The sequence below is a fragment of the Nannobrachium achirus genome, assembly GCF_963921795.1.
Source record: "Nannobrachium achirus genome assembly, chromosome: 12".
Classification (NCBI taxonomy): domain Eukaryota; kingdom Metazoa; phylum Chordata; class Actinopteri; order Myctophiformes; family Myctophidae; genus Nannobrachium; species Nannobrachium achirus.
This window is the reverse complement of record NC_137832.1, coordinates 57,319,159-57,344,617: the sequence shown is the minus strand read 5'-3', so window position 1 is coordinate 57,344,617 and position 25,459 is coordinate 57,319,159. Positions and strand designations below refer to the sequence as shown.

Sequence of the window (25,459 nt, the reverse complement as noted above, 5' to 3'; positions counted from 1 at the left end):
TTAGTTTTTAGTTTTAGTCATAGTCTTTTGAATAAAATGTAACTTGGTTTTAGTCATAACTACTTAAAAGTATTAGTTTAGTCTAATTTTAGTCAACTAAATATACAGTTGATTTAGTCAAATGAAATGTATTTTGGCAGGCCTTGATGGCATCGTAATGACTGATTTTACACTTGGTTGTGTGCTGAAAAGAGCCAATCTACAAGCTCACAACGCGTAGCAGCGCAACGCGTTGTGAGCTTGTAGATCTGCTATTTTCAGCACGCAACACCTGAGAGCAACCAAACATAAAATCACTCTCTTCTCCACTAGTCCCTCTAATGTTTTAGTCTAGTTTTTATTTTGTTGACGAAATTGTCAATATATTTAGTCTTAGTTTTAGTCATCACAGCTTAGTTTTTATTTTGTTTTTATGTAGTTTTCGTCAGTGAAAAAAACGCAGTCGACAATCATTTTTCGTCATAGTTTTAGTCGACGGAATCAACACTGGAATAGGTATATGCCTTATCTAATTTGGGAGTGTACAAATCACTCTCAAGGTTGAATCAGGATTTCACCGTGCACCTCTCCGGGTCGGAGAGACAGACCTCAAAAACGGGCGACAGTTCCGAACGCTAATTGCTTTCGACCGCCAAACTCGCCAGAGAAAGTGAGGGAGGGAGGGAGGGCGGCCTGCCTGCCGGTCTCGCTCTCCGCCATTAAATCAGACCTCCTCCTCTCATATAAGACACCAACAAATATGTGATAATGATGCTTCGGATGCCTCTGGAACGAAGGGGCCGTTTCGGGAAGTCCGGATCCTGTCATCTCCCGGCCAGCGGTCTTTATCCGTCTGTTTATCACCTTGGCCCAAAACGCTTCCGACAACACTTCTTCAGCCCCCTCTTCTCCCAGCGGAAAAGCATTTTATTTTTATTATTATTGTTTTTTTACACAGAATCCAGCATGTCTTTTTTTTACCATAGAAATGATTGGCAGGAAGTCACATTCTTTTGAATATTTTGTTTTCATTTTCAATTTTCTCAAAAGTACACAATGCACAAACACATTCTTGTCTTGACTGTTAAAAAGGAGTTGATGACTTGAACTAAGTTGTGTTTAAATGACACACACGCACACGCGCACACACACACACACACACACACACATACGTGCGCACGCACGCACGCGATGACTTGAACTAAGTTGTGTTTCAATGACGCACACACACGCACGCACGCACGCACGCACGCACGCACGCACGCACGCACGCACGCACACACACACACACACACACACACACACACACACACACACACACACACACACACACACTCAGGACACGGTGACTCTGCATGTTTTCCCAGTCGGTCGGTAGACTCGGTACCTATCATAATAAAGTGCAGGATCCATGGTTCAGTAGAGGTGACAACATCTGTGTTATACGTGCGAGTCTCTCACAGTGACGACATGCGGATGAGCAGCAGCAGATGAGAATGAGAGTTCTTATAGTCGAAAGCCAATGCTTCCTCCTCCGGGACGCTTGGGGTCAGGCACCAAACACCCCTCCCGACAACCAAGGGGGAGGGGAAGTGGAGGGGTTTCCCCCACTCCTGCTTAGATCGAGAGCGAATATCTCTCAAGATTGTCCCGTATATAGTTGGAGTGGATGTTCAAAGATCAGATCTTAAGCCTCCCCGATTTGCTCGGAGGATGATAATGTTTTTTCTTTTGTAATAGTTATCTGGACGATCACTGTTGTCCGCATGTCTTCTCGACGTATCACAACCGCTAGTCCATTGTCATAATCTGATTAGTCTGCTTAACCACTTGGCCCTCTGTAATGCTTTGTTTAACAATGGTGGCGTGCAAGTATAGTGAAAATACCAGATCTACAAGCTCACAATCGCATCGCATTGTAGAGCTATTTGTCTAAATTTTGTATTTATCGTTCATTGATAGTAATCGAGGCAAAAGTTGAGAATAATCCACTGATTATTAATTTGAAGTCAAATTGCCCGGCCCTACCATAGAGGGCACTGTTCTGCAAAATACAGACGGTCTCCTTTTATACAGCGAGAGGTTTCACTGCGCCAGTGTGGTGCGCGTCTCACGGCGTCTAGTGAAAAAAGACGGCCTTCCACACACTCGCCTCTCCGGGAGGAAATGAAAGCGACGACTTTATTCAGTTGATAAATCATATGGGACGCGCAAACCAAAACCGCCGTGGACTCCCTTTTGAAATGTTAACACCCAAACCCCAGTGAAAACATGCCAATCATTTAACTCACCCCGCCTTTGCGCCTATTTGGTTTCAATTAGGATCTCGTCTTTTGGTTTTGATTTATGTCGCCATGGGAGCGGAGATACTGTTTCATGACTTTAAAGGAGTTTCCAACCTTATACAGCAGGGGTCTTCAACAGGGTGCCCGGGACCCCTAGGGGGTCTTAAGAGTTACTACAGGGGGTCCTTCAAATCTTTGTGTGATAGAAACCTTTTTTCTCATTTTTTTTATATTAACCACTTGAACCCTAACGTCCATATTCTGAGAACTTTAGCCAAAAATAGCAGATCTACAAACTCACAACGCCTCGCAGCGTGTAGATCGGCTTGTAGATCGGCTATTTTCGGCAAAGAGGTTTGGTTTAGAGGGGAAAAAAGAGTGAAAGGTCAAGTTTATTAAGTATTGACAGTTCAAGTGGTTACATATCTGATAACACAAATTGACATGAATCCAAAATACACTGATGATTGTGCTGTCAAATGCTGAAACTAAATTATATGGAATCCGGGGGTCCCTGCTTCATCTCTCTCTCTCAGCTAAGGGGTCCTTGGCCTGAAAACGTTGAAGACCCTTGTTATACAGTCTTCATTATGGTCGCTCCTCGCTAGTGCTCATTACACAATGGCACCGTTTCTGTTTACTCCCTCGGTCGGGTGTGGACGGTTGAGAAACCTGCTGACCAATCGCATGGTAATTCCAAGGATTCCAGAATAGATCAACTACAGCAGAACGTTTGCATGATTTAAAATGGTTCTTGTAACAAAACAATAAACATTTTAAATCTTTGGTATCGGAATGTCTACTGGTGATGTCACTGTTTTGTCACTGTTTTGTTTTCTGTGACTACAGGAATGATTTAGACTTGCCCATCAGTGTGCAAAGCATTGTTTTATGTCAATTCTCCTGACTTGTGGTCTATATCTGTCAAATCCCGGGGTCGCTTTTAATCCTTATAAATGCCTTTTGTATAATATGGAAAACTTTCAACTAACAGATCGTCTTTGTCGGGTGGCAAGCTCATGTCCAAAACTGTTACTTCTCAAGATTCAAATTCAAAAACAGCAAATAGCAGGTCTGCAAGCTCGCGGATCTGCTTCTTTTGATACTTTTGAGCGACGCTGCAGAATGAATGAAGTAGCGTGTTTAGAAAAAAAAGAAAAAAACACAAGCAGTTAGAATATGGGGGGTTTCTTGCTGACATCATCAAGATAAAAAAAAAAAAAGTAAAATGTCAATCCTAATGTCAGATGTAGACCACAGGAGGTGCTGTATGAGGCTGCCTGACTCTCACCCACGTCGGAGGGGGAACCATGTGAGCACGCCAGCACGGGCCAGGCACATAGTCAGCATTGCTATCCCACCTCAGCATCGAGCGCATAATGAATGCACTGCTATTGTCCTACATGGGAACGCTGGGAGACACGTTTGGGCCGGGGCCCTGCACAGCTGTGACCAGGGACGTTCTGGGCCCCTGATTCAGCCTGGGAAAAAGAATTGGAGAGGCCCTCATTGCGCGCTATAGAGATAGATATAGTAGCTGCTGCTACTCAAAGATTTGCCATTTCAGATCGCCAGTGGGCCAATTACATTAGTTATATTCCTTGTATGTCCAAAACCGTTTGTTTTGTATTCATCATTTAAAAAATTATTTAAACTAGTGAAAACAGCAGATCTACAAGCACACAACGCCTCGTGGTAGATCGGCTGTTTTCACTACTTTTGTGCAAACGGTTTAATTTTTACTTTTGTGCAAACAGTTTTTTTTTTTCCTAATGACCGGCCGTTCGGGAGTTGTCTCGCTTTTCCCAATGACCAGCACGTCCCTGGCTGTGACTTTGGGTAGGCTAATTCATTAGGAAACTAGTGAAGGATTCCAGTGAGCTGAACAACCTCGGTTCTTGAATGATATAGGCTCAAGTCCATGGTACATTTTCAGCTTTTCACATAATTATGAAAGTGCAGAATGTAAGCTGTCATTATGATGTATAATGTAGATTGGACAATATTTGTCCTTTGAAGAAGATATGATCATTTGAAACTTGTTGAACCAGAAACCCCAAAGCAGAGCAAATATCTGAAAGATATTTTCCCGTAAGGAGGGAAAGAAAAGGAGACAAAACAGTTAAAGTCCTGTGAGCATAAGAACTAAGAGGTAAAACAAATATATCCACGACTTTCCAACGCCCCATAGTGCATTGCGCAGACCTTGTACCGAGCTTCCGGCGCCGCAGCTGAGTGTGATTTACAAGCTCACAACGGTTGCATCTGCGACGCGACGTGAGCTTGTATGTCTGCTGTTAAACCGGAAGTGTGGTCCAAACAGGTCCAAATAATCTCCAGTAAACTCCCGCGGAAACAGGTGGATACAAAGGACACAAAAGTATCTGTCTTGTTAAATCAATGCTTGATTGAACCCCGCTTGTGCAAAACACAAGCGCGTGCACTTCAGCGATTCTCAGAAATTGTGCTAAATGGACAGCTGTGATTTTCCACTGAGTCACGTCTTCTTCCTCTTCCTGTGTTATAGGTGAAGTCTTCTACGCACCTGTGACGGATAAAATGACGTTCGAGGAAGCTGAACAAGAATGCAAAAACAGGTAGGGAGATTATTGTCTGTCTATCTGTCTGTCTGTCTATCTCTGTAAAGCTCTTTTAAGCCAGTTTTGAAAGGTGCTATACAGTAAATAAAGCGTAATTATTATTATCTATCTGCCTGCCTGTCTCGATCAATTAACCCATTTAGGCCTAGAATTATTGAATGCTTTAACCAGTGAAAAATAGCAGTTATACAAGCTCACAGCGTGGCTGTCATGAACATTTTTGCAAATCTTTGAATATTTGTCTTTTTAAAGCGAACGTTTGTAACTCAACTTTTGCTTCTGGGCAGGGGCGTAGAAGTTTCAATATTCAAATGGGTGCCCGTCTTGCCAAAGCAAGTGTCAAAAAATAAAATAAAAACAGTTTATAAGGGAGAACAAGGAACATAATACTACAGTTGCCTAGTTGGGGGGGGGGAGCATTAACAGAGCTAGCCTACATCACAGATAGACAGCCAGGATGTGGGGGCGGGCTTTGACGCTCTGCGAGATCTACTCAAATGAAAGGGACAAAGCGAAGGTGTGAATTCGGCCGAGTGCTAAGAATGTTGAGAATGTTGAGAAATCAATGGTTTCATAGCTGGGTGCTTTAGCTCCCAGACGTACCCTATATTTCCGCCCATGCTTCTGGGTGGTCCCTGGAACTAGATATTTTGAGATGGGGGTCCGTGGCCAAATACATATCATTTTGGAGGTCCTTCACATGAAAAGGTTTGAGCACCACTGACATAGTAGTCTCTCAAGAACAGACTAACTGAGCTCCAGTTAAGTGAAAAGGAACTTTTCTTTGACGATGGCCAGCCAGATTGCTGACATAGAAACATAGGTTTTTCAAAAAACCTTAGAATGATTCAAAAGACACTTAAAGAATCAGGTCAAAATTTCACGATTTTTCAAAAAAATAGCACTCGGTGCCGCGCTGTGAGCTTGTAGATCTGCTATTTTTCAATAGTTAAAGCATAAAATAACGATACACACAATACTGTGTACCCGTTCTGAATGGGTTGTTAAATTAACTGTTTGCATCCCACCACTCAGGAACGGCGAGCTAGCGTCGCCGGGCCAGCTGCACTCGGCGTGGCGCCAGGGCCTGGACCGCTGCGACTACGGCTGGCTGTCGGACGGCAGCGCCCGCCACCCCGTGGCAGTGCCACGCACGCAGTGCGGCGGCGGCCTGCTGGGCGTCCGCACGATGTACCGCTTCAAGAACCAGACGGGTTTCCCCCTGCCCTCCACCAAGCTGGGAGCGTTCTGCTTCAGAGGTAAGGGTTACCCACGTGGAAGTATAACCACAGTGACTAAAGTGGCCTACATTTACTCAAGTACTGTACTTAAAGGAGGACTTTGCCACTTTTCAACCCATCTTCATATAATAGGTCCTCACTAATGTTCATAATAAAATAGCACAATTTTTTTCTACTCGGTCCAAGTCTCTTAGGAGAGCTGTGGGAAGTTCAGAAATCCATCGTCTTGTGACATCATCATTTTCCCCCAAAAGAATTAATCAATATTTTTGAAAAAAATATTTAGATTTTTATTATCACGAGAACAATGGCTTCCACTTTAACATTGCAACTTTTCAGTAGTAGAAAGCCTGCATTTTCTATTAGCTTGGATTCCCAATCGATGATGTCACAAGACGATGGGTTTCTGACCTGCCCACAACCCTCCAATGAGAAAAGAAAAAGAAAAAAAAGAAAAGCAATTTTTTTGTGATGACCAATTATATGAAGATAGGTTGAAAAATGGTGAAGTACAGTTTTGAGGTGTTTTCTTTTTTTTCTTTTTTACTTTACTGGAGTATTTCCGCCAGTACTTTTACTTCTACCCCATTATGTCTCAGAGGCGAATATTGTACTTTTACTACAATTGTTATGATTACAAACTACAATACATACATTAAAGGACAACTTTGTTTTTTTTACAACAAGGGTTCATATTTTAGATCACTTAAACCCACTTAAACCCTATACTGTACATTTCGTCCATTTACAATTAGCCGATATACCAACTCACAATGTGTCGCGATGCGACGCATTGTGAGCTTGTAGATCAGCTATTTTCAAACGATTCTTTAATGTAATTTACACATTTGAAAACTTGTGAAATGTTGCCATTCTGCATAATGAGTACTTTCTACTTTTGGTACTTTACTCACATTTTGATACCACTACTTTTGTACTCAAGTAAATGTTTTATTCAGGATTTTAATGGTAACAGAGCTTTTCTGCATTGCAGTATTGATACACGCGCACGCACGCACGCACGCACGCACGCACGCACGCACGCACGCACGCACGCACGCACGCACGTGCTCGCGAGCACACACACACACACACACACACACACACACACACACACACACACGCACACACGCACAGGTTTCTGCCTGACGGCAGCGATATTGTATTCATGCTTACTTTGTAGTGTATCAACAAGAAAGCACGCACAACCTTGGTTGCTGGGCAGAAGTAAATATCAATGAAAGAATGCAATCCTGACACACTGTGTCACGCTGCCAGAGATCAAAGGTTTGTTCTAGCACCGACGTGAGACGTTCCCTGCCTAGTGGCTCATCCTCACTCTCAGACAGTGATGTAAAGTAACTAAGTACATTTACTTAAAGTACTGTACTGATGTACACTTTTGAGACACATTATTTGAACTTTACTTGAGCATTTCCGATTTCCAATACTTTTCACTGCTGCTCCACTACATCTCAGATCCAAACATTCTACTTTTACTCCACTACATTTGTTTGAAAAAGTTACTTTGTAGATTTTGATTATCATCACAAAACATGCGTTGCCAATCTACAAGCTTGAGCTTGAGCTCAAGTACATTTTGAGTTCCGGACGTTCACTTGTAACAGAGTATTTCTACTTGCAGTATTGATACGTTTACTTAAAAAAAACTTGAGTACTTTTTCCACCACCGGTCTCAGACTGAGGATGAGCCAATAGGAAACGTCTCATGTCGGTGGTAATAAAACCTTTGATGTTTAGCAGCGTGATGACTCTATATTTCTCATTGATATTTTTGCGGTTTATCCCACATCACACACGCACGCACGCACGCACGCACAAATAAACACACACACACACACACACACACACACACACACACACACACACACACACACACACACAGATTTTTACGGTCGGGGGGAACAGCCATGGACAGTAAAAGTTAACACTGACTGAGGATTCCTCAGTGCAGTGATGTCATCCCCCTCTGTGTATTGACTCTTGCTGCCACACCCTCTACGCATCACCATCATCATAACAATGATGCTTTACAGTATGGTGAAGGATTGATTTTAGTTTTCTACTATTTTCCACCTCATATTTCATACTTAAGACGTTATTTTCTTCTTCTTTTCATTTATTTTCAGAAATGTAGAGGGTTTTAAGTGCAATTCATTCATTCATTCATTCATTCATTCATTCATTCATCCATTGAAGACTCACCTCTACAGACTCCACCTTAGCCCATAGCACTTAACATAGCACTTGCCTGCGCTCAATGACCATACATGTTTTTAGATCTGTTCTCTCTTATTGCGTTTTTTTTTTTACTATTGCTGTTCATTTGATGTATTGATATTGATGTGTTACCTTGCTTATTGTAAATTGCTCTGGATTAAGAGCGTCTGCTAAATGCCTAAATTGTAATTGTAATCCATTCCTTCATTCATTCATCCACGGAGGACCGTTGAGAACAAGCTCCTTTTCAACGCCAACTCTGAGAGTGAATAAAACGGAACCAAATGGACCCAGTCAAAGTGTAGGCTACTCCGACATGGGCAAAAGTGGCAGACCTACAAACTTATGGCACAGCGCGGCGTGACATACTTACGTCAAAGCGGATACAATAATGTATTCATTAAAACATTTTATAATTTCAATAATACATTTCAATAATAAATCTAGTACATTTTTTCATGTTGATTAATACATTCTTCATTAATTGATTCGATCCGATTAAAAAATATGTTTTGATATACATCCGGTTAATTGCCCAGCCCTACTTAAAGGTCATGTAAGTGCTATTTCGGGGCCTAATTTCCACCCACCCCCAGAGCAGAGGGTTCAGAAAGGGACCTTTGGGAAGCGGCACCTCGGCCCGTTGGGAGGGGTTATCTCACACGACCCCTCATTTGTAAAGATGGAAAGGCCGGGGGGGTCGAGAGGTCATTCGAGGATGAGTGCATTTAGAAGTCCGGCCGGTAGCAGCGTCCAGGCGTCCATTATCCCAGCTGTCTGCTCTGATAAGTAGGAGTGAGAGTGACGGAGGACGGCCGGACCGTGGCAGGGGAAGTAGCGGGGGGGAGGGGGAGGGGGTGGACCGCGACCAGGGGCGACGCACCAAATCCTGGGCCCTGCATGGGTACAAGGATTCACTGCCGGGCCCCCTTATGAATGTTCTTCATAGGGGGAGTAGATTTAGACTGGGAACGCATTATTTTGTGCTTTAACTATTGATAAATAGCAGATCTACAAGTGGTTGCCACTTTGCGAGCTTGTAGATCTACTATTTTTGAAAAATCTTGAAAAGTCTATGTATGTCAGTGGTGGTCAAGGACCCCCAAAAAGATAGGTATTTGGCCACGGACCCCCATCTCAAATTATTTAGTTCCAGGGACCCTCCAGAAGCAAAATTTGAGCTTAAAAAATACATGATATTTAAAGATTTGCACACATTTTCACGACTTTTCAAAAATAGCAGATCTACAAGCTCGCAGCGCGGCACTTGGTGCTGCGCTGTGAGCTTGTATATCTGCTATTTTTCAATAGCTAATGTATAAAATAACGAAGGCCCCTCCACCTTGGGCCCTAGTAGTAACTCAGTTCCACTTTTCCCCCCTTGTGACACCCTGGTGGGGAGGGGGTGGACCCCGACAGAAAAAAAGGCTGAGGTGTGGCATTTCTGACTTTTGTTACTTTTGGGTGTAAGCGGGTGATTTCAAACGTCACCTCGCCTGCATTCGCCCTCAGGGGCAGAGCTTAGTAAGACTTAGGTTCAAAACTGGACAAATCCCAGTTATGGCCCATCCAGAGCCGGTGGCGTTCGACTAAAGCTATGACGGAAAATGTTCGTCGGCATACCTTTAGGGATGGGACGATAAGCAATATTATTGTGATAAAACAACACTCACGATAGTCGTATCGTGGAGATTTAATTTATCGTGAAATCGTCCTCCGACCTCCGTCATGCACTGGGATCAATTCACATTTTATTTGCCGAGCTGCATATCTGGTGCCATTTAAACCCTCTATTCGTAAAACGTACTTATACTGTAATATACGATACAGTTTATTTTTTCACTCTACCAAATCTCTTTGCCAAAAAATAGCCGATCTACATGCTCACAACGCGTCGCAACATTTAGATCGGCTATTTTTTGGCAAATGTTCCGCCCCAGGATAATGGATGTCGGGGATATTGTAATTAACGCGATAATATCATAAATCGTGATTTACTTTGCTCACAATAATCGTGACATGAAACTTTCATATCGTCCCATACCTAGTACCTTTTTTTTAAAGACAAAACAACAAGTGCCGAGGCAACGCATGTCCAGTTTACTAAGTTTAGAGGGTTTAAGTGGTTAAACGAAAGTCTCTCATGGCGATAAGCCCCCCGCCGGGGTTCATAGGTCACACAAACACCCCCCCTCCCCACATCATCATCATGTCGGCTTTACTTCTCGCCTAAGAGCTTTTCAAGTGCCCCCTCTTTCGTGTTTTCGTGGGAGCTAAACTCTCTCTCTGTCATTTCCCAGCTTCCCAGCCCAGCGCCGCCCCCCAAAACAACAAAAACAAAATAGATACCTTTTTATTGGTCCCATACAGAGGAAATACAAGCGCCAGAGACAGCACAGCATTTCAAGTTACAGATGCAGGATTTTTGATTGATTGAATACTTTATTTAAACCCAAGAAAACACTATGGCGTGTTTACATTGGGGTCCTTTGTAGGTTCATTAAAGTAGACTGAGACACAATCATAGGAAGACTAACATCACAATGAGCTTGTAGATCTGCTATTTTTGGTGTAGACACTTGGTGTACCCACACCAATTAAAGTTCAAGTGACATTGATACATTCCAAATATTATCAAAGTATTCTGAGCCGGCACCCCGGGACTTGCGTCAAGGCACCTTAGGGTGCCAACGGCACCCACTTTGAGAAACCCTGCTATACAGTCTGCCTGATGCAGAACAAGTAAGTAAGCATTGGTTAAGCCAGTGGTTCTCAAAGTGGGTTTCAGTGACTCTAGGTTCCTTTATGGGGGTCTGTAACCCTGATGGTGTACAAACAGAACCAAATGGACCGTAACAGGTCCATTTGCTTCCATTTGTACACTGTCAAAGTTAAGAGGAGACCTTCAAATTCCAAGGTTGAGAACCACTGGATTAAGCGAGCAAAAAGGGTGTGGGGGTGAGGGATTGTCATGTAAACATGAGTTTGTTAGACTACACAGAAAGGAAGAGAAAAGGGGTCAGGGCGTTTGGGGCCAGAGGGCAGGGGAGGATAACTTCGGTGTGTGATTTGGTGTCTGGGTTTTGCCCATTGGGCAAAACAAAAGCCTGCTGCCGGGCAAACGGTGACAGCATCACAAACCGGCGGGCGAGTGAGATAATGCACTGGCCAGTGGCGTGGTGTGTTTTTCCCCCTGCTAGGGAAAAAAGTGCCTCACTCCCCCAGTCCTTACATCACAGATAGTTTCACACAACAGCTGGAGTCTGCTTTACACAAACCTGTCTCCACTCTGCTGCTTCGCTGTGTGAGAGCCCAGTGGTGGACAGTGACTATAGTAGCCTACATTTACTAGTGTTACTTGTGTAAATATAGGCCTATATATTTTGTATACAGTATATATTTTGTAACTATGCTTTTCTAAGTGTTTATATTTTTGGGATACTTTCACTCCACTACATTTTGAAGATGAATACTGTGCTTTTTACTCCTGGCTATTTCGGGGGGAAATTCTTGAAAATCTTTGAAATTCTTTGTGAAAGTCAAAGTTTTAGTATTCTAAAAGCAGGCGCTCTAGTTCTTTTACTCAATACAATTTTGACTGAGCAACATTCACACTTAGTAGTGGAGTAATATTGGACCAGGAGTATATATATTCTTTATGACTGTCTATATATTCTTTATGACTCAGGTACTGAGGTTGAGCACTCTGTCCACTGTGTGTGAGGTAGTCAGAGAGAGAGAGAGAGAGAGGGAGAGAGAGAGAGAGAGAGAGGGAGAGAGAGAGAGAGAGAGAGAGAGAGAGAGAGAGAGAGAGAGAGAGAGAGAGAGAGAGAAGGCGGAAAAAGTGGTGTGAGATGTCAGCTGCAGAGAAAGTTTTCCCAATCAATGACACTTCCAGGAAAAATGGTGAATTTGAGTGATGTCACATTACTAGAATGTAGCTGGCCCATGCCACCCAGAAGGACCTTCTGCTTGTCACTCGGCAGCTACTGTGGGATTCACCATTTGTCGCTTAGAGGAGCACTTTTGCAAATGTTCTACCTTATCTTCATATAGTTGGTCCTCCTCTCTGGTGTTCATCATAAGCAGTGGCCTGTTATGGGGGGTAGTGTGTTATAGGTATAACTGTGCTAAAATGCATAGTTTCCTATACATTTCGGGGGTTTTGGGGCGTTTGACTCCCTATTTATTTTTTCGCCAAGCCACGCAGCCGGGAAGGTCGCCCACCTTGTGTTTCTTCTTGCCCCCCTAGTACTATGGCTAGATCCGGCCCTGATCATAAGAGGACACCATCTCCATCCACTCACTCTGGACAGTCCAGAAACCTGTCTGATGTAAAAATGTATGGTGCTATAAAGTAACAATGATTCAGGAGTGCCGTGGATGGAAAAAAAAAGTTACAAAAAAGTTTGAGAACCACTGCGTACTGAGTTGACCGGGGGCAGAGTGACTGCGTGCATCGTGATACTAGTCGAGGGTCATCGTGGCAGCCAGCTGATCAAATAAAACGGAAAAACGAACAACGGCTGGACCACAGGGCAGGCCGCGAGGGGAAACACCAGTAAACATCCAGACAGGACAGACAAGACAAAGACAGACAAGAGACAGGAGCGTGGGAGGACAGACACAGCACAGCTTTCAGCAGTACGGAACCCACAACACTGGACCTTTTTTATTTCTTTTGCAAGACGTTTATACGCCGTTGTAATTTCCTCTTAATGGCCCTGTGAGTGAGTGTTTTCAGACCCTGGTTGGGATGTTGAGCAAAAAGAAAAAAAAAGGAACAAAAACTAGCTCAAAGTGCTCTTCTTGGCGTTGTTTAAAGAAACCGAGGGGGGGAAAAGTAAACTTTGAGAAAATGAGCTAATCTCCATCATCGCTGGTTCTTAGCGCCGGGTTCCAGGGGACCATCAGGGGGTTCCAAATGGACCTTGAGGGTCAGTGACTCATGAGAATTAAATGGACCTTTAAAGGAGTAGTTCACCCCCAACATGCCTTTTTTTCTATTGATTACTCGAGCCATGGAGACTTGAGTTCAATAATATTTTTTTGTATTTGTCGAATTCCTAAGACAAAAATTTGATTATAGTAAATTTACCCCCATTGATTCCGGATGGGGACGGTGCCCATCCGGAATCAATGAGGGTAGATTTATTGTAATCACATCATTGTCTTAGTAATGTGACAAAAAACTAAAATAGTACTGAACTCAATGGCATGAGTAATCAATAGAAAAAATTAAAATTAAAAATCATTTCAGGGGTGAACTACTCCTTTAAGGGTCTGTAACTCTGAGAGTGTACAAATGGAACTAAATGGACCCTTAAGGTGTTAATTAATTAAATGAACACTCTGAGGGTTTTCCATGTAGATCCGAAATCGGGGTCCCAGAGATTAACAGATAAATATACAAACATAGGAGCCTATAATGCATATCAAACTGGGGGTCCTTGAATTTAAAAAGAAAGGTTTGAGAATAACCGAACGTAACTATTTCTGGAACCCTAAATCGACATTGTAAAAGCCTTGTGTATTAAATGGAACCAAATTGGGGACCCGTGAGGGTCCACATTTTGGACCGCTGAACAAGGTCTTGTATTGGTCCAGTCACGCGTGTAGACATTAAATCATCAATGCAACACCGCCAGGGACCAGTCGTTTAAGAACGTCCAGTACATTAATAACCCCCTAGAGAAACCGCAGAGAGAATTGATGCGTTCTGTTTAGTTTTTTTGGAGGAACTGGCTCTTTTTTTTTGCAGCTTGATCGTATTGGCTTTGACGGAGGCAGTTTTTTGAAGAGCAGCAGCAAGCTGTGGCGATTTTTGCCAAACATTGTTAAGTCTAAAGAAGTTTCTGGGAAATCCAGTTCCAAGGGGAGAAGCTCTAGAGAGTCCTGCTGGTCACTAATCTACTCATAATCGCTTCATGCTGAATCCAGCATGTGCTGCAAGACATGCAACACCAGTGGTGGAGAAAAGTACTCAAATGTATCAATACGGCCATGTAGCGATACTCTGTGACAAGTAAAAGTCCGGAATTCAAAATACATTTGATTTAAAAGTACAAAATTGGAAATCTCCTGTTTCTGTAGCGTGAGGCAGCTTGATGTACAAGTACACACCCTGGATGTGATGCTAGTATGTCGCAGGACCCCCAATCCAACCCTTGATGCTGAGTGCCAAGCAGAGAGGAATTGGGTCCCATTTTTAGTCTTTGGTATGTCCCGGTCCGGGGCATTAAACCCCTTGACCCTCCAATTTCAAGGTGGACACTTTACACCCCAAGGCCGCTGAGCTGGTGAAGTAAAAGTACCTCAAACCTGTTCCCAAGTACAGTACTTGTAGCAAACACACTCTACTCACTCTCCACCACTGCTGGTAAACCTTGCCTCCCAATGTGCTGCATGGGACCCTGGCTGTTTACTGTGGCACTGAACAACTGTCACAATAACTGCGGTTTCTCAGTGACTTTTTGACACGCTGTTTGATTTATCGATCTGCAGCTAATTCGTTTTTCACGTTCACGAACCTCTTGCCTCGGAGGAACATTTTTGATGGCTTTATATCTGTTCATAAATCAATGTGTCAATTTGGCAAGGGATTGTTGTTCAATTTGGTTGGTTTCTGTTTATTTTCACATTTTCCGCTGTTGCAGCCAGCGCCTCCTATTTCACCCAGATTCATCTCATTCATTTGATAGATATATTTCTGATTACTGAAGTTAATCATTTTAAGCTCTTTAATTTATACTCTTTGTAATCTAATTTACATCTCATATTACAAATAAATACTTCCAACAACATACTTGAATGACTTATTCATAGTCAGGAACCAAAACCACAAGTCTGTAACTCTCTGAGAGTGTACCTAATGGAACCAAATGGAATTAAATGAATAGTTATTTAACAGTAGATTGGGGTCCCAGGGATTAAAGAATCATATGAAACGGGGGTCCGTCATCTAATGCATATCAAACTAACTGTCCTTGAAATTAACCACTTAATAATCTAATTTCTGCCAAACATTCAGTAAAAGTAGCAGGTCTACAAGTTGCACTATGAGCTGGAAGATCAGTGAAGAGATTTGGAGGGGGGGGTTGTTTTAATGAATGATAATACAATGAATACATACTCCTCCCGCGGGGGAAATTCAGATATCGCAGCCCAACCCAGCTGCTTTTTTTTATCAGCTTTAACCCAGCTGAACTCAACCCAGTGCTGCCCACAAGGAGCACAAGGGGGAAGGGGAGCAGTGGTAGCTGGAGTGGGGAATCGTACCTGCGACCTCTGGGGCCTCCGGAGTCCTAGGTGTGGACACTAACCACTCAGCCACCACTGCTCTGCCACAACTGCTCTTAATTGTGGCATAATGCCAGCAACACCAGTACGTTGGCTGTGTGATCGCTGCCTGGCAGTGTCACACTTTAACATACCAGGAGAACAGAGTCAGGAAAAGCAAGGTTTTATAAATAGACCCTGATTAAATTACCTTCCAAAAATAGAACGCTTGGACAATCAGTTGGGTCAGCGCCTCTGTTACCCCGCATCACCTTGCTTTGTTTGTCTTGTTCCTCTCTCTCTCTCTCTCTCTCTCTATCTCTCTCTCTCACTCTCTCTCTCTCTCTCTCTCTCTCACTCTCTCACTCTCTCTCTCTCACTCTCTCTCTCACTCTCTCTCTCTCTCCCTCTCTCTCTCTCTCTCTCTCTCTCTTGCGAACTTGTAGCTATTGTGAGCTTTCTGCACTACTTTAGCTTGACACTCTTGTATGATGAAGTACTCAGTATGGCATTAAATGACCACAAACAGCATAAAAAGTGGAACTGTGGACAGCATACACACTGAAAGGTTTAATTGTGACGTTGACGGAAACAAACTTTATTGTCCCATCCCATGACAAGTAACGTGGGTGAAATTTACGAGTCATGAATTGTATGTAAAAGAGAGTCCATTTAAAACACAGATCAGATCGGTCTGTGCATTATAGAGACCCAGTTCAGTTCAGTGTGCAGTGGCCACAGGCTTATTTATCTCTTATTCACCATGTCTACTTGATGCTAGATAGAAGCCGCTCAGGAGTCTTGTTGGTTGTATTTGCTCCCGATGCTCCTTGTGTCGTTTGCTTGGCCGTGGATGCAGCAGTGGTTTTGAGCAGACCATGGCTGGCGTGGTAAATGTCCCTCACGATACTTTCAGCCTTTTTTTTTTCTTTTCTTTTCTTTGGATTAATGTATTTGTTGGTGTGTGTTCCAGGCACGTGCACACTTAGACATCAAAGGGGGCTTGGGCCCCTGCCCTTATATCTGTCTGTAAAAAGTGCCCTCTACAGACCATGAATGCAGTTTTTACTATGGTGAAAGAAATGCAAATGCAGCTCCTTTCCATGACATCCATGCCTTAAACCACATCTCCAGTATTGACTTGACTATGCTTAGTTCAGTGTGGTATCGTGAGTCGAAAATAGCCGACCTCCAAGCTCGGCTATTTTCGATATTTCCAACAAAAGGCCCTTTTAGACATTTCAGCCCCTGCCTCTCTAACATTCTCTAAACGTCCCTGCTGCGTGTTTCTACAGGACGGCTGGACGTGCTCAACCAGACGTCCTTCGTGGAGGTGTCCATCCTCACCACGTCGGCTCCTCTGCCCACCACCGTGTCCACCAAGTCTCCCCTGGACCCCACCTCCCCCATCACCACCTCCCAGGCTCCCCTGGGTGCCATCACCACCTCCCAGTCTCCCCTGGGTGCCATCACCACCTCCCAGTCTCCCATGGAAGAACAGGATCCTCTGACCTCCACCACCCAAGCGGCGTCCGCTACCTCCCCCGACGACGAGCAGGAGCCCGTGACGTCCATGTTCTCCGCCAGCATGGCTCCGCCCAGGGCCACGCCCGCGGCGGGCACGGAGGAGGAGCTAGAGGAGGTGAACGCCGCCGCGTACACCACGCCCTCCACGAGGCGCCACCACGCCACGGCCACCACGACGCCACACGCCGACTTCGACATCAGCGACTTTGTCCCCGAGAGCGGCACCGAGGAGGCGGAGGGGGCCGAGCGCGGCGACACGTTCCCCGCACCGACCGTCACCACGACGACGGCGACGATCACGACGACGACTCTCCCCGCCCGGCCAGAAACCGCGGCGGTACTCCTGACCGGAAGTACCGTGGAACAAGGTTAATATATATATATATATATATTTTGTTTTTAAATTATTATTTGGTGGGGGAGGGTTTGGATTTCGTTTTTTCAGTGTCAGCTTGGTTTTTTAAACAGTTTTTTTTTTAAAGTGGGTTTTCTTGTTTAGTTTTAAAAATGTGAAACACTTTGGTTTTTCTTCGCTTTGGTGTTTTTAGCCATTATTTGTTTGTATTATTTGTATAATATGGGGTAGTCGGGGGCTAGTTGCAGTATTTCTTGAATATCTCTGACCATTTTCTGCAGCTGTGCTAAAAACTGGCATGGCTGAATTATTTGTGTATGAAATGTCGACATAGAACTACAACTAAGGACGTTTCTGCTTTTCAATGGGAATGGAGTGGTTTCTTGCCATTTGCGGGTTTCTGCAAAAATACGCTCCATAGGCTATTATCACGGAGCGAGGCGGGACTTGATAGGATCGATCTGCGCCGGCTAGACTGAGAGGAGAGAACGAGAGAGGAGAGGGCTGAGGGAGGAATGCGGAGCTCTGTGTGTGTGTGTGCACTGCATGTGCAGTGATGGAAAAAGTAATCAAGTAAAAGTATCAATACTGTGACTGTGACTGAGCTTGTAAATCGGCTATTTTCATTTAGCCTTAATGCTTTATAATATTATAATTTTCTATCCTATCAACTTATTATCAACGTTGAATGTTTGGAATAATGGAAACGCGGAGAAATAACTAATAAAGGGCTGTCGTAGTAGCCCGCACCATAGAGTTAGAGGGCGGCGGATGTCGGGCTGCCTGTTTGCCGTAAAAGCGGAAGTCCCGCCCCGCTCCGTGATAATAGCCTATTCTCCATAAAAATTTGAAAGGCAAAACAGGGAAAGAAACCTGTGGGGAAAAACATGCATTTGCAGGACATGTTCAGGAAAAGAGCAGTAAAGCCTGAAAACATGAAACGGCACATCTGTAAATAAACCAACATTTCTTTTCAGTGCTAGTTTGGGGTTTTACTTTGTTAGTTCGTTAACCGTAATAACCTCACCCCGTCAGAGTCCCCGCCGTCCGCCACACCGTCTGAGGACCCGGAGGTGATCAAGGTGGGGACCGTCCAGCCTCACATCGCCATCGTCATGGACCCCTCGCCCGCCACCGATCCCATGGCCGCCCTGGGCAAGACGGAGGAGACCATCGTGGAGTCCCGCCTCGCCACGGAGGTACAGTAGGGCAGGCCCCGTCACTGTTCTTACCAGTGCTACTAAGGAAGGCTCTGTTCCATTTAATGTAGCACTGTGTTTTTCAAACCTTTTTAAAAATGTCATGCACCCTCCCATAACTCTGAGAGTTACACTCTCTGCGTGTGTAATTCTGAACCCCCCCCCCCAAGGAACCATGAGTGTCCCTGGACCACACTTTGAGACCCACAGGTGTAGCAGAGTGTTTCCAGTGAGCCAACATGCACAATATCAGCACCCTGAATCTGTTTGACCAGAATGGAACAGAGCCTTCATTAGTATCATTGGTAAAAAATAAAAATAAAAAAAAAGAATACCTACTGTATGAAGGAAGTAAGGAAGAGGCCCAATTTCTTTCCGATGCGGCTGATATTACTGTGTTTTTAGATTTAGACGTTCCAGCGTTCCAAAGCCAGAAAAAGAAAGACCACAGTTAAATCATTAAAAGCAATTATGTGCACGACAATTAATCATCGGCAAACATGTCTTGTGTGTGACAGCCCTACGTGGAGGAAGATCCGTCTACCACCACCGAGCCGTCCTCTGACGAGGAGGAGGAGTCCTTGCCGACGCCCATGCCCGATCCCGACCTCCACTCCACCACGCCAGAGGACTACAGCTGGCCGTTGGACGAGCTGGAGACACTGGTGCCTGGTGTAGAAGCGCTACCGGACCGCTACCAGACGGTAGTGTTGCATAATATGTCGTTATCGTATCGTTATCGCGGTATGACCATGCTCAATATCGGTAGCCTATCGCAAAAGGCAATGATATGGGCGATACATCGCCGCTCAGTTCAATTTAACCCATCTATGGACGAAATTGAACTCAGAGATTTGACTCAAGATAAGAGCGTGCGTCCTAGGAAAGTAAGCATTTTACTTTCGGTCGGAGAAATTCAAAATAAGAGTGAAACTGACCTTGTTTTTAATCGTTTACAATTTTTTTAAAGAATGCTTAGATTTCACTGTTGCTACACTACAATATCGAGTAACAAGTGTGGGAATTAAATAGCACTTAAAATCAAGAGTGATATTGACTTGTTATTATGCTGTTTTTTGGAATAATGCTTAGTTTTCCCTGTTGCAACACTTAACATATTGAACGTGACATTTGTACGGTCGGTCATATTGTATATCGTATGGACATCGAAATATTTCACAATAAATACAGAGATATGAAATGTTGTCCATATTGTGCTGCCATACCAGACGGTGGCACCGCCGGAGTCTGCCGAAGTCACCGAAGACGCTGCCGCGGCGGCCCCCGTCGCAGACGCCACCACCGCGGCGGTCCCCGTCGCAGACGCCACCACCGCCGCGACCCCGGCCACCATGGAGACCACAGCAGCGTCACGTCCCCTGCCCGAGTCCCAGGACGCCGTCCACACGCCAGCCGTGGTCTACAAGGAGGACGCCGGCCACACGCCTGTGCCCGACACGCCCGTAACAGGTACAACTTGAAGGGCTGAGAAATAACCACAGGGTTCCCACGGTCATGACATTCCTGGAAATATTTTGAAATTAGAAAAATATTCTTCCAGTACTGGAAAAGTTTTGGAATTGATCAAGGGTCCTGGAAAAAATAGCTATGCATTGTCTTTGGTTATTGATTTTGTTAATACCTCTGAAATGGCAAATTAAACATTGGCCAAATTGTCAAATATTAGAGTCAGAAATTGTGAAAATAGCAGATCTACATGGACATGGATTTGGATAAATAAATCCAAGAAATTCCATTAATCAGAAAACGAATGTTTAAGAAGTATTGATAAGCTTGTAAATCTGCTATTTTCACTCATTTGGGACCCAGGGAGACATCAAATATTTTTTTTTTCCGGGTCTCGAGCTAAAATGTTTGGGAACCACTGCTGTAAATAACCCTTAACGATATCGATATTACATCGATAATCGTGATGTGAGATTATAGGTGTTGTTTGGCATCAGCGTTGGCTTTTCCCCCATGATTTCTAGTCTTATTTTATTCTCTCTTCCAAATTCACCCTTTTTATCAAGTCCCGCCCCTCTTCCGTACCCATTTGTTGCTGTTGCTAATAGGTTGGACAAGAATCCACTCTCTGGGTGAAAAAAAAAGACAATCAATATTATTGTCACGTTATCGCTATCTCCAGTATGTGTTTGGAAAAAAGAGAAATACTGTGATATTTCAATAATTTCATATTGTCTGCTATCGCCCCCTATAGGTACCGCCGCACCGCCTCACACGTCCGTCGGCATGGCGATCGCCAGCGAGACCTCGGAGGAGGACGTGACGTCATCGAGCGGCATCAGTGTCATCGGCGAGTCGACCGCGCAGGCCACGCAGGCCACCAGCAGCGAGGCTCTGTCCGACAACAGGGACATCGAGGGCGAGTACTTTATAGCGCCGACCATGGCGGCTGTCAGCCACGTCACCCATGAAGCACCCAAGAGCCACGTCACCCATGTAGCACCCGAGAGCCGCACCACCTCTGCAGCACCCGAGGGCCACATCTCTTCAGCAGCTGTGGGACCCGAGGGCCCCGTCATCCAAGTCATTCTCACCCACGTAGACGCGCAGAAGCTCAACGAATCTGGTAAGTGTTGTTTTTCTTTTGTATCGTAGTTTTTTTTTTTTTATTATATATTTTATTATATATTTTTAACAGTTCTACTGCCATATTTATTATTTTATTTGTGCTGGTGCCATCAAAAAGTAGCTTACCTTTGCGATGTTATAGAAAATTACCTATGGATCATTTCCAAACATAATCGTTTTAAAGGACACATATATCTGTACTGTAGCCAAACTGACGGCAGGGGGGAAGCCTTATGCAAGGAATGAATGTGAAATGGCCCTCCCCTCTCTCCGTCTTTCAGAGCGTAGAGATGCATTTTCTACATCAGGTCCACAGAATACAGCCAGGAAGTGATTTGGGACATCCATTGATGTTTGCGTGTGGTGGAAATTTGAGAGCAGCATTACGGGAGATGTTTTTTTACTGTACACACACGCGCGACCCCTCATCAGCTTACAGTGCTCAAACAAGGTAAAAGAATGAGCGTTCGTATTGGCTTTGCGCCGCAAAAAAAATTGGGACGAGCGTTAATGTTCGAAGCAGTAAAACATTCTAAGCAGTAAGCAGTATATAAATATATATATATAATCCAAAGTAGCGGGGAGTTGTGGAAGAGAGGTGAAGAAGAGAGCGCAGGCTGGGTGGAACGGAGGGAGGAAAGTGTCAGGAGCCATTTGTAGGCACCAGCAAGAGTGAGACGGAAGATGTATGAAGCGCCATTCCCACCGGGAACGATGAAGATAACTAATAATAATTAACAACAACTGCCGTCCTGCCGACAACAGGACGCTACCATCCACATCAGTTGCGAACGATTTTTACAAAGATATTTGTTATCTTTATCGTGCCCGGTGGGAATGAGGCATAAGACCGTTGACCAAATACGATGTTATGCCGATAGTCAGGCAAACAAGATCTATTCTATTCTGTTCTGTTCTGTTCTGTACTGTTCTGTTCTAAGGGTTAGAACATGGCTTGTAATATGAATAGACCATTTACCATGTGGAAACGTGTAAATTGTGTCAATATGTACCGCATTGTTGGGACACGCCAGTGGTGGTTATATGGACATACCAGGTTTTCTTTGCCTGCCCAAAGACGCTATACAGTACATGTACAGTATGTCTGTATGTAGAGCAGAGCGGCCGCTGTCCAGGGTGCTGAGCTGGCTCTGTGCCAGTGTGGATGTATAGTATTATAGTGCTGGCTGGGAGCGAGTCCAGAGACAATTACACACAGCTCAAATAGCTGCTGGTCTCTTTCCTCATGTCAAGCCTGCGTCAGAAGGGACACTGAAGCCAAAACATCTTAACCATCCTACAGTATGTTGTTGGCCGGAGGCCCTCAGGGCTTTATGCTAGGGACTTTTCCGTTTTCTGTTATTGTGGGGAAAACTTTAGCTGGAAATAATAGTGTTGATCGGCTATTTTCTGTGAAAGTGGTTGCCCACTAGCCTAAGAGGGAGATAGGCAAGGCAAGGCAAGGCAAAGAGAAGTGTGCTTTTGCAGAAAACATCAAGCTGAATAAATGCATTATAAAGGGACGTTAAAGGGACAACGAAACAAAAATAAAAGGGTGTGAAAATGCCTATTCAGGACACAAAGTAAAAGCCACAATATTATAGGTCATTTGAATACAAATAAAATCAAAAGGGGTGAACATGAAATAGAAAAACAAGAGAGAGAAATAATTTTAAACATCTCAATAAAAAATAAAAAAAACTATTTTTTAGATGTGATTCCAAGGAACTGAGAGTTGTAACGCTCAGACACAAGGCTCCGAGCCACCCTGATACGATCACGGCTGTGGCGGTTTGTTTGTAGAGGGTCTTCCGGCGGCCTCGACCGCGAAGTTTCCCTTTTAAAGAGCTTTTAAAAGGTTCTTGTCGTTCCACGTTATCTAGCTAAGTATAAATCCATGGATAAAATGCATGAATCAGGCCGCCGCTCCCAAACTCCCCATTGTTGCGATGACACGGTAAACGCTTCCAGAAAGGAGGCTGAGTCATCCTCCGTTTGGTTTCCACTCAGTCTCTCTTTACAGTTCCCTCATGCTCACGTGTATGTGTTAGGATGGACAGAAGGCAGGGACGTGCTGGCCATTGGGAAAAGTGGGACAACTCCCGAACGGCCGATTCATTCCCGGCCGGTCCAGGCCGGCCATTAGGAAAAAAATAAAAATAAATTGTCGGCCTTCGTTCCATTTTGGGGGCTGGGCAGCCAACAAAGTAAAGCGTCACTGTCGGGCAGAAATATCGTATCTCCAAGTTTCAAATTTGTACATTTCTTCGCAAAGCAAAGCCCTGCTTCATCGTACAAGGCTATCACACAAAAGTAGTGAAAACAGCCGATGGCGTTGTGTGCTTGTAGATCGGCTGTTTTAACTACTTTAAATCATTTTTAAAATGGTTTTGGACATAAAAGGTTTGCACCCGACAATGACAAAATATAACTCATGTAATTGGCCCACTGGCTTGTCACTTCTCATGATCTGAAATGGCAAATCTTTGAGTAGCAGCAGCGCTATAGAGAGAGATCGCTCTCTATACTATAGCGCGCAATGAGGGCCTCTACAACTCCTTTTCCCGGGCTGAATCAGGGGCCCAGCATGTCCCTGACAGAAGGACAGACAGACAGAGAGAGAGAGAGAGAGGGAGAGAGAGAACGAGAGGGGGACTTCAAAATGTAGAGGGAGACGGATCGAATCGGAGGGGGAGGAGAAAAAAAGGCAAAGTAGAAAGCTTTTTATTTATTTTTTTGGCCGCAGGCAGGGGGTGGTTTATTGGATTAGCAGGTGTTCTGGTTAACATAACATAACAACACATCATTCATAATAACACCACATAACATAAGGCAGCAGAGCAGGGCTCAGAGTCTCTGCCAGCGAGCAGAGCCGTGGTGTTTACCTGCTGTCCAGCTTGAGTCCTTCCAGCTCGCTTTACCTGCTGTTGGCTAGCGGTCGTCCTCAGAGACACCAGCTCTGCCAAAGTGCTGCATCAGATGTGTGGTTCTCAAACTTTTTTTTCATTATTATAGCCTATCGTCGTTGTCGGGTGAAAACCTTGTATGTCCAAAACCGTTCGGTTTGCATTTATCATTTTAAAAACGATTTAAACTAGTTAAAACAGCCGATCTAGAAGCACACAACGCCTCGCGCCGCGAGGCGTTGTGTGCTTATAGATCTGCTGTTTTCACTACTTTTGTGCGACGGCCTCGTATGACGAAGCAGGGCTTTGCTTTGCGAAAGAACCGTACACATTTGAAACTTGGAGATACGAGGCTTCCACCCGACAACGACGATATGTTATTATTATTATCCGGGGACGTAATTTTGGAGTCCCAGGGGGATGCTAACTAACAGGCCCTATGAACAGCAGCCATATTGGAAAGAAATCACTTCCTCCAAGTGTTACCAATGATACTAATGAAGGCTCTGTTCCATTCTGAGACAGAGACAGGGTGCTGATGTTGTGCATGTTGGCTCACTGGAAACACTCTGCCTCAAAGAGTGGTCCAGGGACCCCGTGTGGTTCCTTCTGAAGGAGTTCCAAATGGCGGGGAGGGGGTCCAAATGGCCCCTTGACAGTTGTGTGTGACTCTGGGAGTGTTACAAATGGAACCAAATGGACCCGTAGGAGTCAATTTGGTTCCATTCTGAACACCCTCAGAGTTATGGGGGTCCTTGGGAATTAAAAGGTTTGAGAACCACCGTGCTACGCTAAACGATCGTTGAGATGATCGGCTGCGGTCGGCCTATGGTTTGGAACTTAGACGTACCGGTATAGGCGGAGATCTTTGATCGCATGGCTCGGTCCAATGATGGGCTGGCTGAGCAGCGATTGGCCGACCACTGCTGGGGCTGAGCAGCGATTGGCCCGAGTGATTGCGGAGGCGGGCCAGTACACAGGCGATGAGGAGTGGACCTGGAGCCAACAGCAGTAGTGTGTGTGTGTGTGTGTACGTGCTGTATGCCTGGTAGAGCACGCACGTGCACGGGCAGCAGTGTGTGCATGTTCCTGGCAGAGTTCATGCAGCGCACGTTGGCAGACTCATACAATATGGTCACTGTCGGGCAGAAACTTTGTATCTCCAAGTTTCAAACATGCGTACGTTTTTTTCGCAAAGTTCTGTGCGACAGTCTTGTATGATGAAGCAGGACTTTATCATACAAGACTGACGC

General features: G+C 44.6%; 1 protein-coding gene across 1 annotated transcript in view; it reads left to right on the top strand.

Annotated features, from left to right (window-relative positions):
• Positions 1-25,459, top strand: part of vcana (versican a) — a gene marked incomplete at both ends in the record, with an annotated part of 75,526 nt that overhangs the window by 9,169 nt on the left and 40,898 nt on the right. Inside the window, 2 exons of the mRNA XM_080738792.1 lie at positions 4,792-4,861; positions 5,900-6,123. Coding sequence (XP_080594918.1) covers positions 4,792-4,861; positions 5,900-6,123 — 294 coding nt within the window. The remainder of the gene's footprint in view (positions 1-4,791; positions 4,862-5,899; positions 6,124-25,459) is intronic.